The following is a 12,201-nucleotide window of genomic DNA, read 5'->3' as shown; positions in this document are numbered from 1 at the left end:
TATTGTGCAGTTCATTCTCTTCCTGAGAAATTGTTGACCTGAGGCTTAGAGGCAGCAGAGAAGGAAAACTTCCATTTTCTACCTTTAAAATGATGAGGGGAGAGTTCTGCCATGTGCTGTAGCACAGATCAGTCATCACTGGCTCTTGAGGACTTCTTGAGCAGATAATTCTTTATTTTTCTGAGGAAAGAGAACACACTTGGCAATAGATCCTGCTATTTGCTTGTTGCTATAAAAAGACCAGGAAGGGGAGGTGGGGAGGAATCTGTTCTAAATCCAGCTGGTAGCAGCTCAGCCCTTCAGGGAAGCGCAACGCTTAATTTCTCTTGTATTTCTTTGACCCAGTTAGCATTGCACAAATATTCCTGATCACAGGACTGTCTAATCCTCTCTTGAATCCTGCTAAATTTTGTCTTGTTGACATCCTGCAGCAATCAATTCCAGGAGCTGACCCTACACAGCAAGAAGGCTGTTTTCTTTCCCATATGTGTACCCTTGTTCCAGCAAACCAGGTTTGAGCAGAGGCAGCACAGAGTGTCTGCAGAGGCAGCATCCCAGGTAGGGATGTCACCATACCTGCAGGATTGGAGGGCCTTGCACCCCACACACCAGGAGAGCTGCATTTTCCCTGAGCAGCTCGAATGTGCCTTGGCCACGCTGTGTGCCAGTGCAGGGCAGAGGTGCCGTGGTGTTTCAGGGAGTGCTGGGGCTGAACCAGGCCAGGAGCAGCAGCAGAGCCCCAGCTGCAGCCCCTCTGGCTCATCCCTACTTCCAGCCTCTCCAGCTCATCCCCACCTCCAGCCTCTCCCTACCTGCTCTGCAGGGCCAGAAACTCATCTGCAATACTTGTAGCACCAAACTGCTGCTTACTGTAAGCACTGTCAGCTGCTCAAACACCCATCTGTCCTAACCTGGAGTCTGGAGCAGGACCTGGGTGTTTCTGGATTCAAAACTAGGCGTGATTAAGCCTGTGCTTAATTTGCTTCCCCTAATTCACTGTTTTTCGCAACAGGCTGTACTGTGAGCAAGGGCCACGTCCAGGTTTCTTTGCTCTGGGCAAATCAACCTCACTCTGAAGTTCCCAGCTCATCCCACTAACGAAGCTGGAATGGCTTGTAGGCTCAGGGAGTCGGGGATGGCCACTCTGGGCAGTCTCTCAGCCCTCAGCTGAACAGGGCCTGGTGGGAGCCTGGTACTGCTGAACCATGAAGGGCATTTGTGAGCCAGCACCACAGTTTTGTTCTGTGCAGTTTGATGCTTCTGTAGCATGAGCTGAGGGGGAATGTGAAGAACATCTAGAGCAAATTTGGTACTTTGTGTGTAGTTGCTTCGGAGCCTGGATGCTTGAGATGTGGCATCATTCTGTTCTGAAGCTGATCCACAAGCCAGGGTAGCTCAACCCATGGTCACTGAGTGCATTGGAAAGATATAAAATCATAGAACAGAATCATTAAGGCTGGAAAAACCCTCTGAGATCATTGAGTTCACCCATGAACCCAGCACTGCCAAATCCACCACTAAACCATGTTCCCAAATGCCACATCTACCTGTTTTTTGAATGCTTCCAGAGACAGGGATTCCACCATTTCCCTGGGCAGCCTGTTCCAGGGCTTGCCAGCTCTTTCAGGGAGGAAATTTCTCACCATATCCAATCTAAACCCCCTGGCACAACTTGAGGCCATTTCCTCTGGTCCTGTCACTTGTTCCCTGGGAGGAGACACTGACCCCATCCCCAACTCCAACCTCCTTTCACACAGTTGTGGAGAGCAGCCCAGCACCTGGCACAAACCATTTTCTCTCCTACATTCTTGTCATCAAGGAAGAAATAGCAGAACATTCAGCTAAGCTCAGCTGACTTGCAAATGTCCTACTCCAGCCCTAGAGGAGCTGTGGCAGTGTCCCTGCTGCCAGTTCTGCTCTCACTGTGTGACCACCCTCCCTGCAGAGCAGAGACCTGCTGATCCCCAGGGGAAAAGCCACTGCAGGTGTGTGAGGCACAGGCAGATAAAGTGTTGTGGTTTGCACAGTTTTTGCTAAGCTCAGCTGGCTGATGGGCTTTCAGCTAGATTAATTTAACAGGAAAGATGAGAAATGGTTGACAAAATGCTAATGTGCTCAAATAAATAAACTAATAGTTTGATTTCCCTCTTCAGCTGCTATTAGAAATCTGTGCTTTAAATGCAGCAGAAAATTATTCCCATTACAAGCCCATTCCAAAGCACTTAAAGGCTCCCTTTGATTTTAAATGGCATTTGGTCAAATTTTATGTAGCAACTAGCTGGTATTTTAAAAATGTCCAGTTTCTCTACAGTCCTCGGAAGTGTTGCCTCCAGACCATTAATTCCAGGAAGGCTAAAATTGCCAGGAACAATATCTCTGTATTTACACAACATGTATTTTGCATCAGCTCTAACTCATGTCAGGCAAATTGGATTGTACTTGAGAATCCCAGAGCATGGGGAAAGGCCACGAGCCCATGATGTGGTGCTTCAGGGGTCACCCCTGCTCTCAACTGTGGCCCACAGAAGTGGTGCCAGCCACAAAACACAAATGTGCTCTGGTGAGCAAGGCAAAGAGCTGGGGTTTAGTGCTCTGACTCCTCAAACTCAAGCAGAAAAGCTTTCAGCCATCATTGCAGATCTCTGTTTAGCCCATGGTTACAGCTGCAAATCCAAAATGCAAACCCCTTTGCCATTAATCACGTTGTTGATGGGACAGTCAAGGTTTCATTCAAAGCTAAGGGATTCCTGCTTAGTCACTAAATGCAGTTTAACTTCATTCTACACCATTTATTGTTGTTCTTCACTAAGGAAGGCTCAAAGTTAATTAGAATATGCTCTCAATGAGCAATTAGGCCCAAATGCAGGCACTTCAGGGCAGGAAGAAAGCCTAAAGCACTACCCACAAAGCCACTGCTTTAAGCAGAGGGATCTTGAGTTCTGCCTCAGGCTCAGGTCTGGTCCCCTTAAAAGGTGGGAGTTTTCTTTAGAGCCTTAAGATCTGGATTTTTCTTATATCAAAAATAGCTGCTTTTTTCCCCCTTAAAAATAGCTGCTAACTTCAGAGTTAAAGACCATTTTAGAAACTGGTTTCTCTAACCTTGCTCACACACCTCCTGCATCTCCCTGTTTGTGTGCAGCCTTTGGATCTGCTCCATCTTGTCTCTGCTCATCGCAATTCCTCGCTGAGAGAGCCCCACTGGTGGCCTGTCCCTGTCTGTAATCACACTGCACAGGCCCAGGTTTTAGATGCTGCTCAACTCTTTTTCTGGCTGTCTGTGTGGGCACAGAAAGGCCCCTCCTGGAGGCGGTGAGGGTCTCTGTGCTGTGGCTGCTGGAGGAGTTTCTGAGTTGTTTCTGCACTGCACAGGTCTGATCACTGGATCCCATTAGCAAGGATCGTGGAGCTGTTCCTTCCTTGCCTTTGGTTTGAGCTGATTGGTATCTTTGTAATTTAAAAGATAAGAATCTGAGGAAAGAGCGGGGTAGTTTTGTTTCTATCTCACCAGCTCTGGTTTGTAAATTCTGGGCATGATTTTGTGTGTCCAAATGCATTTACTGTTTGCAGGCAGAACTGCACAATAGCCCACAGTTTGTTGTGAGCTGGTTGTGAAGGCTGAGACTGAAAGCTGCCGGTGGGATTTGGATACCAATTCCCCATTCAAATTAATCCAAATCCCTTCAGCAGTTCTGATGATCTCAATAAATGAGATTTTTCTGCCAGTGACTTCAAATGCAGAGCCTGCCATGAGATTGGTCATGGAAGCAGCATGGCTTTTATCTCATTCTGTGACCTAAATTCCCAGATAAGGTTTTCTTTCTTGTCTGGGAGCACTTCTGAACAGACAGCAGGTTTATCTTGAGTGGTGATTCCTCAGGGGCTGTTCTGTGTGGAGGAAAAGAGGGGGAGCATTTTCTGATGGCCCAGGTGTGTGTCCATGGGGTTTGATGGTCACCAAAGTGGGGAACAGGGAGAAAAGCGCTGTATAACAACAGGCAACATTATCTCATCCAACAGCATCCAATTTATTTTCCTTTGGTAGGACTGCAGGCTCCCTCAGCAGCTCTCAGCTGGATTCTGGAGAGCCCTTGGTGGCCAAGGAGCAGAGTGGTGGTTACAGTGGGGTGACAGGGCTGCCCCACACTCACCGAACCAGCCTGAGGTGCACCTGCAGCAGGTGGGTGCTGATGTACAGCTGCAAACCTGACTGATCCAGGGAACTGGTACATATTTAATTGCACAGGGACCCAAGTGTTCATTTCCAACAGAGGTGATGATGAAAAAGGTGAAGCCTGTGCTTGTTAAAGCAGGATTTCTCTGAACCTGAAGGGTAGCTGAAGTGAATGGAAACAACCCTCCCCATCCACTGCCTCTGTGCTGTGTTAAACCAGCTTTCCTTTTCTTACCTGTCACAGCCTTTACTGCACAGCTGGAATCCCTCAGCCCCTGATACCCATCATCCCCCTTCTGCTGGGAGTTGCCAGCACCACCAGTCCCATGTTTCCCTCCTCCAGCCCTGATGCCTTGCCACTGCTGTGACACTAATTTGCCTGTGCCTCTGTTTGTCCCCACCTTTGCTGCACCAGCTTTGGCTCCTTTTGCAAAACCTGGTGGCTTGAGTAGAACCCCAGTTCTCACTAAAGAAAAAGTATGCTCCAGAAAGAGCCAGTTCACTCCAAAGCTTCAGTCCTCCAAACCTTGCTGCACCTAACACCAACCTCCTAGTGCTCCACGGGCATGTAGCAGCTGCTGCTGAGGGAGCCTGAAACCAACACTGTGCTAACAATTGCTCTGGAACCAATGCTGTGTTTACAAATGCCCAGCCCTACCCTCTCCCCAGTCCCCCCAACCACAGCACTGCTCCCTGTCCTGCATCAGAGAGTTGGAGACTTTTCTCCAGGTGTTCTGAGTTGCAGCTCTCACCTGCTCTGGAGAGCAAAGGTGATGGGTTTCAGTGTTTGAGAGACTTGCAGGATTATGTGGCTGCTGAGAAAGCATCACAGTGTTGGGCATCAGCTGCAGAAGGGGTGAGGTGTGAAGGTCCTTTGTGCCATTGCCATGAGGGTGAGTATTTGCTACAGTGCCTGTCTCAGGGGGACCTGCTGCTGATGCACAGCCTGGGTGGTTTCATGGGAAACCATTGCCTACAGAAAAGCTTTGCAAGGCATTGAATGAGTGTGGAGAGGTCCTGAGAGCTGGCTCTGTTGGTAACCTGGGAGGGTGAGAAGGTGTTTGAGTGGCAAGTCACAACCCATGTGCTGTGGACCAGCCCTGGTCCACACTGAAAATAATGCCCCTTGGAATGCAGTAATGGAAACAGCAACTGGATGGAAGGATTTTATTTGTTTCCTCTGTCAAAAGCAGTGATACATGCAGTTGGTACAAGACTGGCTAGGCATTATTGTCTTAAATATTCACATGGAGAGAAAATTAAATGGCAGCAGAGCAATGAGGACAAGCATCACTTAAACCCCAGTGTTTACCTGAGAAGGGAGGGGCAGGTGTAGAGGAGGCAGAGCAGGCCAGCACCTCCCAGGTTCAGCTCTTTCCATCAGCTTTAATAAATGCAGGATCCACCTTCACTTTTGTTCTTCCTGTGTGGTTCGTCCATGGTGCTAATGAGTTTCAACAGGAGAAAAAATATTTGAGGTAAGAGATGTGAGGATGAGAAGCTCAAACACTCTCACCTTTTGATCCTTGAGCATATTTACACTCATGTTGATACTGAGCAGAAGTTGCCTTCTGATTTAATCTGCTCGAGGGTGGTTTGGAAATCACTTGTGAGTATTTTTATAATTGCAGGTTTCCAAAGCTGTTTCTCATCCTAGCTGCTGGTCCCTGTGCTCTCCACTGTGCCAAAACATTTATTCCTAGTAGTAGTAATAATTAGGCTGGTATTGCTTTGCAGTTCTCACCTACTTCTCTTGGTTGGCTACAGAGAGTGTGGCACCAGACACAGGTACCTGAGTTTGCTCTGCCCACAGGAGAAAGTGCCATGGACAGACAGTTTTTCTGGATGGAGAGTCTCTGTGTGGCAGGGAGAGATGCCCTGGGTGTGTGCCCACCACTCCACACTGGGACCTCACAGCTGTGTGGGAATGCTTTTTGTCCTACAGACATCCCATGTAGCAATAACATCATGGTTTGTTATAGACCTTGTGTGCTGGATGGTTGTAACATGCACATATGTTTTTTTCCATGTTTCAGTCTTACAGCACCAGGCAAAGCACAGTCAACATTGACAGCATGGTCAGGAAGGTGAGAATACAGAAGCACAGATATGCAGGGAAACACAGAAATTATTATTCTACACTCAGGTCCTGTGAGCAGCATCCCCAGGCTGCCCCTCAGCCAAAGCTGCCTTCAGACCTGCCTGTGAGTCCATGGGGCTCCTGCATCTGAGCAGCAAATTCCGTGGGTGCCCACGGGGTGCAGCCCAGCTGTGACAGTGCAGAGATCAGCATGATCCCTATCTTCACAGCTGGCTCCAGAACAGCCACAGCACTGGTGTGGTAATGCCCACCCAGGGCTCCTCACTCTCCTGCTGCCATGGGTAGGTCAAGGAATAACAGGAACAGAGCTGTGCCAGGGTAAGCGACAGGAAAATCCCCACCCAAGGAGTTCTAATATTCTGCACATTGCCCTCCAGAAAATCCTCTTAAAAAGACTTGTTATTATTTTGAAGAAATATTTCTTTATGCAACTGCACTACCAGATGACCTCTCCAGTGGGACCCTGGTGCTGACACAGGGATCTACGATGGGTTTCCCAGTAAATGCATGTGGCAGAGAAAGCACATTTTGTACTGTCCGAGCAAAATGGCCACAATGTTCCTTTCTGAATCACTGTCCCCAAGAGTGAGCAACATCTTGCTGCTTGGCATTGGCTGGAAAACACTGGTATTGCCATGTTCCCACAGGCCACTGCTTCTCCAGCACAGATGGGGTTTCTGCTCTCTCCAGCTTTTCTTCATGCTCAGGACAGTTCTAGGCAGTAGGTGGGAGGAGATGCTTTATGAACTGCTGGCTGTCCAAAATGAAAACTGATTGCTGTTTCCTTAGCAGATGAGACTCTGAATTGTCCCTTTGCCCATGGGTGAGGGTTGTGATGGGTCAAAATAGTCTGCCTGACTTGCATGCATGTTCAAGCCATGTTTCTGTGTGAGGACTCCAGGAAGAGCTGCTAGAGCACAGGGTGGTTATATCTTGTGAATAAAATTATTCTGAGCAGCTACTTCTTCACACTTCAGCAATGGCTGGGAGCAAACAAGCTTTTATCTTTGCTTCTTTCCAGATGCATCTATGTTCTGAAATCCAGTTGTGGATTGTGGCTTTTTTAGGTACCTGGAAAGACTCGAAGTATCTCTGCTTAGTGGGGACATCACCCATCACATTTTTGTCAAAGTGAGAAGTTTCTCTCCCTTCTTTTTCATCTTTGCCTGCTGTATTGAACAAACTCTGCTTTCTTACAGAGCACTGCAGGTCTGGGTTTCCCACCAGCTTCCCTCTGGCTGAGGATGCTGATAGCTTCTCAGTGTTAATGGACATGGGACCATTTTCTTTCTGACTGTGGTTACTCCCTAGAGCTGTTCCCTCATCCCTTCTGAGATACCTCAGCTCTGAGCAGACCACTTCTTTCTGAACTGGCCTTGGGGAGGGAAGCCTTGGAAAACCGAAAACTCGTGGAAAACTGTTTTTCCCTGTGGCTTTTTCTTTCAGGATTGCAGGATAATGGTCACCATTTGGGGCAGAAGAGTTGCACTGGGAGTAACCAGTGCCGGCACTTTTACCATATGAAGCCTTGGAGGAGCAAAGATTTCCTGTGTGAGTGTAAATCTGTTCCAGGGGGTCCTCCCTGGACCAAAAATCAGCTTCTGCAGGTAGGACTTTTCCCAGTGGCACCACATTTGAGATGAAATTGGTCAGTTTGCATTTTGACCTTTCCTGCTGTGTCCCTGTAAGGGCTGGAGAATATGACACATCTTCAAGGGTCTTCAGGGTCTTTTTGTCCTGAGCCTTATGTCTGCTTTCAGGAAGGGCTGGAAAGGTGGGTCTGGCGAGGTGGCAGATGGATTGAATGTAGTCATCACTGGAGTAGGAGTCTGGGCTGGCTGTGGTGCTTCCAGGGCACTTTGGGTTGTTGGTTGGATCTTCCATCGCTTCCTCGTGGGTTTCACGGATGGTTGGGAGAGGCTTTGAAAGGCTCAGCCTGATCCGGGGTGCCATGGCTGCAGGGAACAGAGCAGGCATGATCAGCATGTGAAAACCACCTGCAGTAAAGAAATTCTGGGCTTGTTTCTGGGAATTCCATCCTGCCTGAGCCCCCGATATCTTCTTGTGGCAAACAGTGCTGCTTGCAAAAATTGCATTTTATAAGTTTGCTGGCAGTGCTTTTATATCCTTGGCTTCATAAATGTAAAAAAGAAGCCAAGTGATGAAGTGCAGCAGCAAATGAAAGGCTCATTAAGGAGATAAGCAATGGTGCTTCCACCTGGAGAGGGTGTGGGGCAGGAGCATGAGCTTGTTTCACTGTCCCTGTTGTAGCAGCAAGGCACAAACTACTCTCCTTGTTTAACACTCACGCATCTGTTCACTGGAACAGGGCTCTGAGTTCAACTGTGTCCGAGCAGGCAAGAGCTGAACTGGACAGGAGAGGAGCTGACCTGCCCCCGTGGGGAGCACTATGTAAGTAAAGCAGCATTACAGCTGGTCTGGTCTATAAGCTGTAGGTGGGACTGTACAAACATGGTCACTTTTCTCTCTGCCAGTGGTTCATACATGTAGTTATGGGGTGGTAGATCCCTTCCTGTGTGCTTACACAGAGTCAAAGGGATTTAATTCATATCCTTTGTATTCAAACAGTCATCCCGGACTTCTTTTAAGATGGATTTCCACCAAACTGCTCTCACTATTCAGTTAAACATATTGAATTGCAAACACTTCGAGATAATTTGAGCTGCAGTGTTTTCTGACTGTACTGATTATTTTTTTCCTCCAGTGCTCTCCCCTGTGCTTTGCTTATCTCCCCTTCTGGCAGAAATGACCACATAGCCTGGATTATTTTTTTTTTACTGCCTCTCCCAATGAAATTTGTATGTGACTAATCTGCCAGCACAATATAGCTTTGTTGTGTGATTAAACACAAAAGTGCTTTGCTAGCTGTTTTAATGCCTTGCTTGCCATTGCTGGAAATAAATCTGGCTTTGTTGAACCTCCCTGCAAAGCTGCAGATCACACACAGAGTATGAGTGAGCAGCTCGTGCCGAGCCCAGGGCAGAGGTCCAGAGTGCCCATCCCTCCCCAGGCAGCTGCTGGCTCTTACTGGTTTTTCTCAGGTGCTACTGGTAAAATCAGCCAAGCTGGGATTTGCTGCCCTGAGAGCTGAAGATGCCTATTTTGAACCTTATGGCCTTTTTATTATCCTTTTTCCTGTCTGCTCGTTTTTTCTCATGTCATTATGCCTAAGGAGAAGGCTTGTTCCTTTGCCTTCCCTCCCAGCCCTTGCCTGAGCTCGGGTGGACAGATGCTCCTGATATGCACGGGCATGTCATGACAAATCACGATAGCGCCAATCAGTAACCAAGTCTTGCCAACCCGCCCTTCCTTTGAAAGGAAATCAAACTACCTATTTACAGTAAAACTCTTCCAATGGGATGAATCGGTTCCAGCCGGGCTGCCATCCCCCCCGCCCTGGGCACCGCGCTGCCACGGCCGAGGTCACTTCGCCCCTTCCCACCAGCCCCCCAGAGGGCAGGACCCCCAGCCCTGCAGCCTTCCCTCCACCACACCTTGAGCATCACTGGCTACCAGCGCCCCGGCTCTTCCCAGCGACACCCCGGGCACAGCCCATGGCCAGAGCCCGGCTCATGCCACCCCCTCCCCTTACCTGTGTGGCTGCGGCTGCGGGGCACGGGTGGCTGTTGTGTCCCCTGGCTCCACGGCTCTGCCCTGCTCTCTCCTCCCTGTTTTCAGCACGGGAGATGTGCTGTCTAACACTAACCCATGCGCCAGCTCCCTGCCTCAGTCAGCTGATCCCGCTGCCTGTTTTGTTGCTGTTGCTAAATATAACCCGCTGGCTGCCTGCCCTGCCCGAGCCGCAGCCGGCAGGCGCCGTGGCATCGGGGCAGGCAGGGCCACTCCGGCCCCGGCAGGACTGGCCACGGCGCATCCCTGTGGCTCAGCTGCCTGGCCATAATTCCCCATGTGGAAGGGCCCGCGGAGCCGCGGCCGTGGGGCAGGAAGGGCTACCTGCGCTCCGAGCTGGGGTGGGAAAAGAGGAGCCGTGGTACCTTCATGTTTTATGGCTGAAAAGGGAATCCGTAGGTTTGGGGGCTGCTTTTGCTCCTCAGCCTTATTTTGTGAACAAATTTGTGCTGGTTTGCCCAAGAGACAGGGGAGTTTTACAGCATCGTTATCGCTGCTCTGCTCTTCGTTCTCACTGCCATTCTGTGCTGAGACTACATCCCTGGGCTTAGCCCACATCCCTGTGCCGAGCCTACATCCCTGGGCTGAGCCCACATCCCTGTGCCGAGGATACATCCCTGTGCCCAGCCTACATCCCGGTGCTGAGCCTAAATCCCTGGGCTGAGGCTACATCCCTGGGCTTATCCACATCCCTAGGCTGAGCCTACCTCCATGTCTCTGAGCTCCCCTGTGCCAACCCCCGTGGGGGCACAGCAGGAGCGGAACCCCCCGCGGCCCCTCCCCGGGCTCTGGTCCCTCCTCCCGCCCGGCATCGCCCCCGTTTTTGTTTCGCTGAGACCACATAAGTGCATTACGACAAATAATTGCCTTGACAGGAGGACTGGCAGCGTCCGACCTTGCGGGTCCCTTGGCAGCCGGGATTTGCCTTTGTTTTCTGGCTTATGCTGCAAACTGCAGTTGGTGAACAACCCCAGTGTCCCTCTCATAGCCTCTCTTGCAGCGTCACGTTGGGTGGGGAGATGAACAGTTACGTTGCAGCAGAATCTTCCTTCTGTATTTATTTCCCAACACTGTCCTCAGAGCCCCAACAGCTGCTGCTCCTTCCCGGGGAACAGCCACACCACACAACGTCCCTGTGTGACTCAGGCCAGGGAGTGTGACTGCATTTCTGAACCTTGTTGCTCCCCACACTGCCAGTCCTGAGCTGCTAAGAGGGATGGAGAGAAAAGCAGAAATCCTAGATTAAAAATCACTGCCTTAGTTTTAATGCAAATATTCTCTGTGTTTCCAGAATTCAGGCTCAGATTGGCTGTGACTGTTGATTTGGTCACCAAAGCCCACATTCATCATCCAAGTTCTTCCTTTACCTCTGGTGGAAAGAAATAAGCAGCTCAACAGACTCGTGCATCCCTTCAGGGTAGGATTCAAAGTAGATTATATTTTTCTGGAAATAGCCATTGCTTAGCATTTCAATTTAACAGGTATGTAAGCTTATGCTGTTTGTCTGGACTTTGCTGCCATAAAGCTGAATTTAGCTGAAATGACCCTCAACCTTCATGAGTTAGATTTACTAACAGCAATGATAGCTGGGATCATGCCATAGTAACAACTTCCAGTTTAAATTTTTCCTTCTTGCATGTGGGCAACGTAATTATCAACAAAAGGAAAAACCCTCAGACTCCAGCTACTCCAAGAGCTGTAGTGTAAAGCTTGGGATAGCCATTTTGTGAGGAAAATGACTGATCTGAAAAAAAATTTCACATATACAGATATGCATGGATCTGTGAAAAAGTCTTCAGGATGCTTCCCCTCTGTCCTTCTGGCTGGAGACACCTCCTTCTCAAAGGTCTGATGGAATGAATGGAACTGGGGCCATGCAAGGCATCATGTTGGCTGTGGCCACCCCACCAGGGAGGGCAGCAGCTCTGAGAGGAGCTGAATCAGGCTCAGGGTTGGGATATCAGATGCCTAACAGGGTCAGGGAACCTTCTAAAGCTTTTCCATACCATCATCCCTTGGTGTGGTTTTGGTGTTGTCCAGACAGGGCTGTGGAGACCTCACACCCCACACTTGTGCTGTGCAAGAGCCTCCAGAGTGATCCAGGTCCCCAGGAAATGTGATTAGCTAAGGTATTTCTTTATGAAACTCCCCTGAAAATGTGGGTGTGCAATAAAAATACCCTTTATCTGCTAAAATTAGTTTCTTTCAGGCATCTGGTGTTACTGTAAGAAAATTACATTGGTTTGAGCCACTGTTACTGGAATTCCTCAGATAATGC

The 12,201-nt window shown here is 49.2% G+C and overlaps 1 protein-coding gene across 1 annotated transcript; it reads right to left on the bottom strand.

Annotated features, from left to right (window-relative positions):
* Positions 1-5,324: 5,324 nt before the first annotated feature.
* LOC139678902 (uncharacterized) lies at positions 5,325-10,022 on the bottom strand. Its single transcript, XM_071570170.1, has 2 exons — positions 9,886-10,022; positions 5,325-8,227 (listed from the first exon to the last, which is right to left on the bottom strand). The coding sequence occupies exon 2, from the start codon at positions 8,223-8,225 to the stop codon at positions 7,239-7,241; it is 987 nt and encodes a 328-aa protein (XP_071426271.1). The 5' UTR covers positions 8,226-8,227; positions 9,886-10,022; the 3' UTR covers positions 5,325-7,238.
* Between the last annotated feature and the right edge of the window lie 2,179 nt (positions 10,023-12,201).

Source organism: Pithys albifrons, chromosome 15 (genome assembly GCF_047495875.1).
Source record: "Pithys albifrons albifrons isolate INPA30051 chromosome 15, PitAlb_v1, whole genome shotgun sequence".
Lineage (NCBI taxonomy): Eukaryota > Metazoa > Chordata > Aves > Passeriformes > Thamnophilidae > Pithys > Pithys albifrons.
Note: the sequence above shows the minus strand (reverse complement) of the source record. Positions and strands in the feature narration are given on the sequence as shown.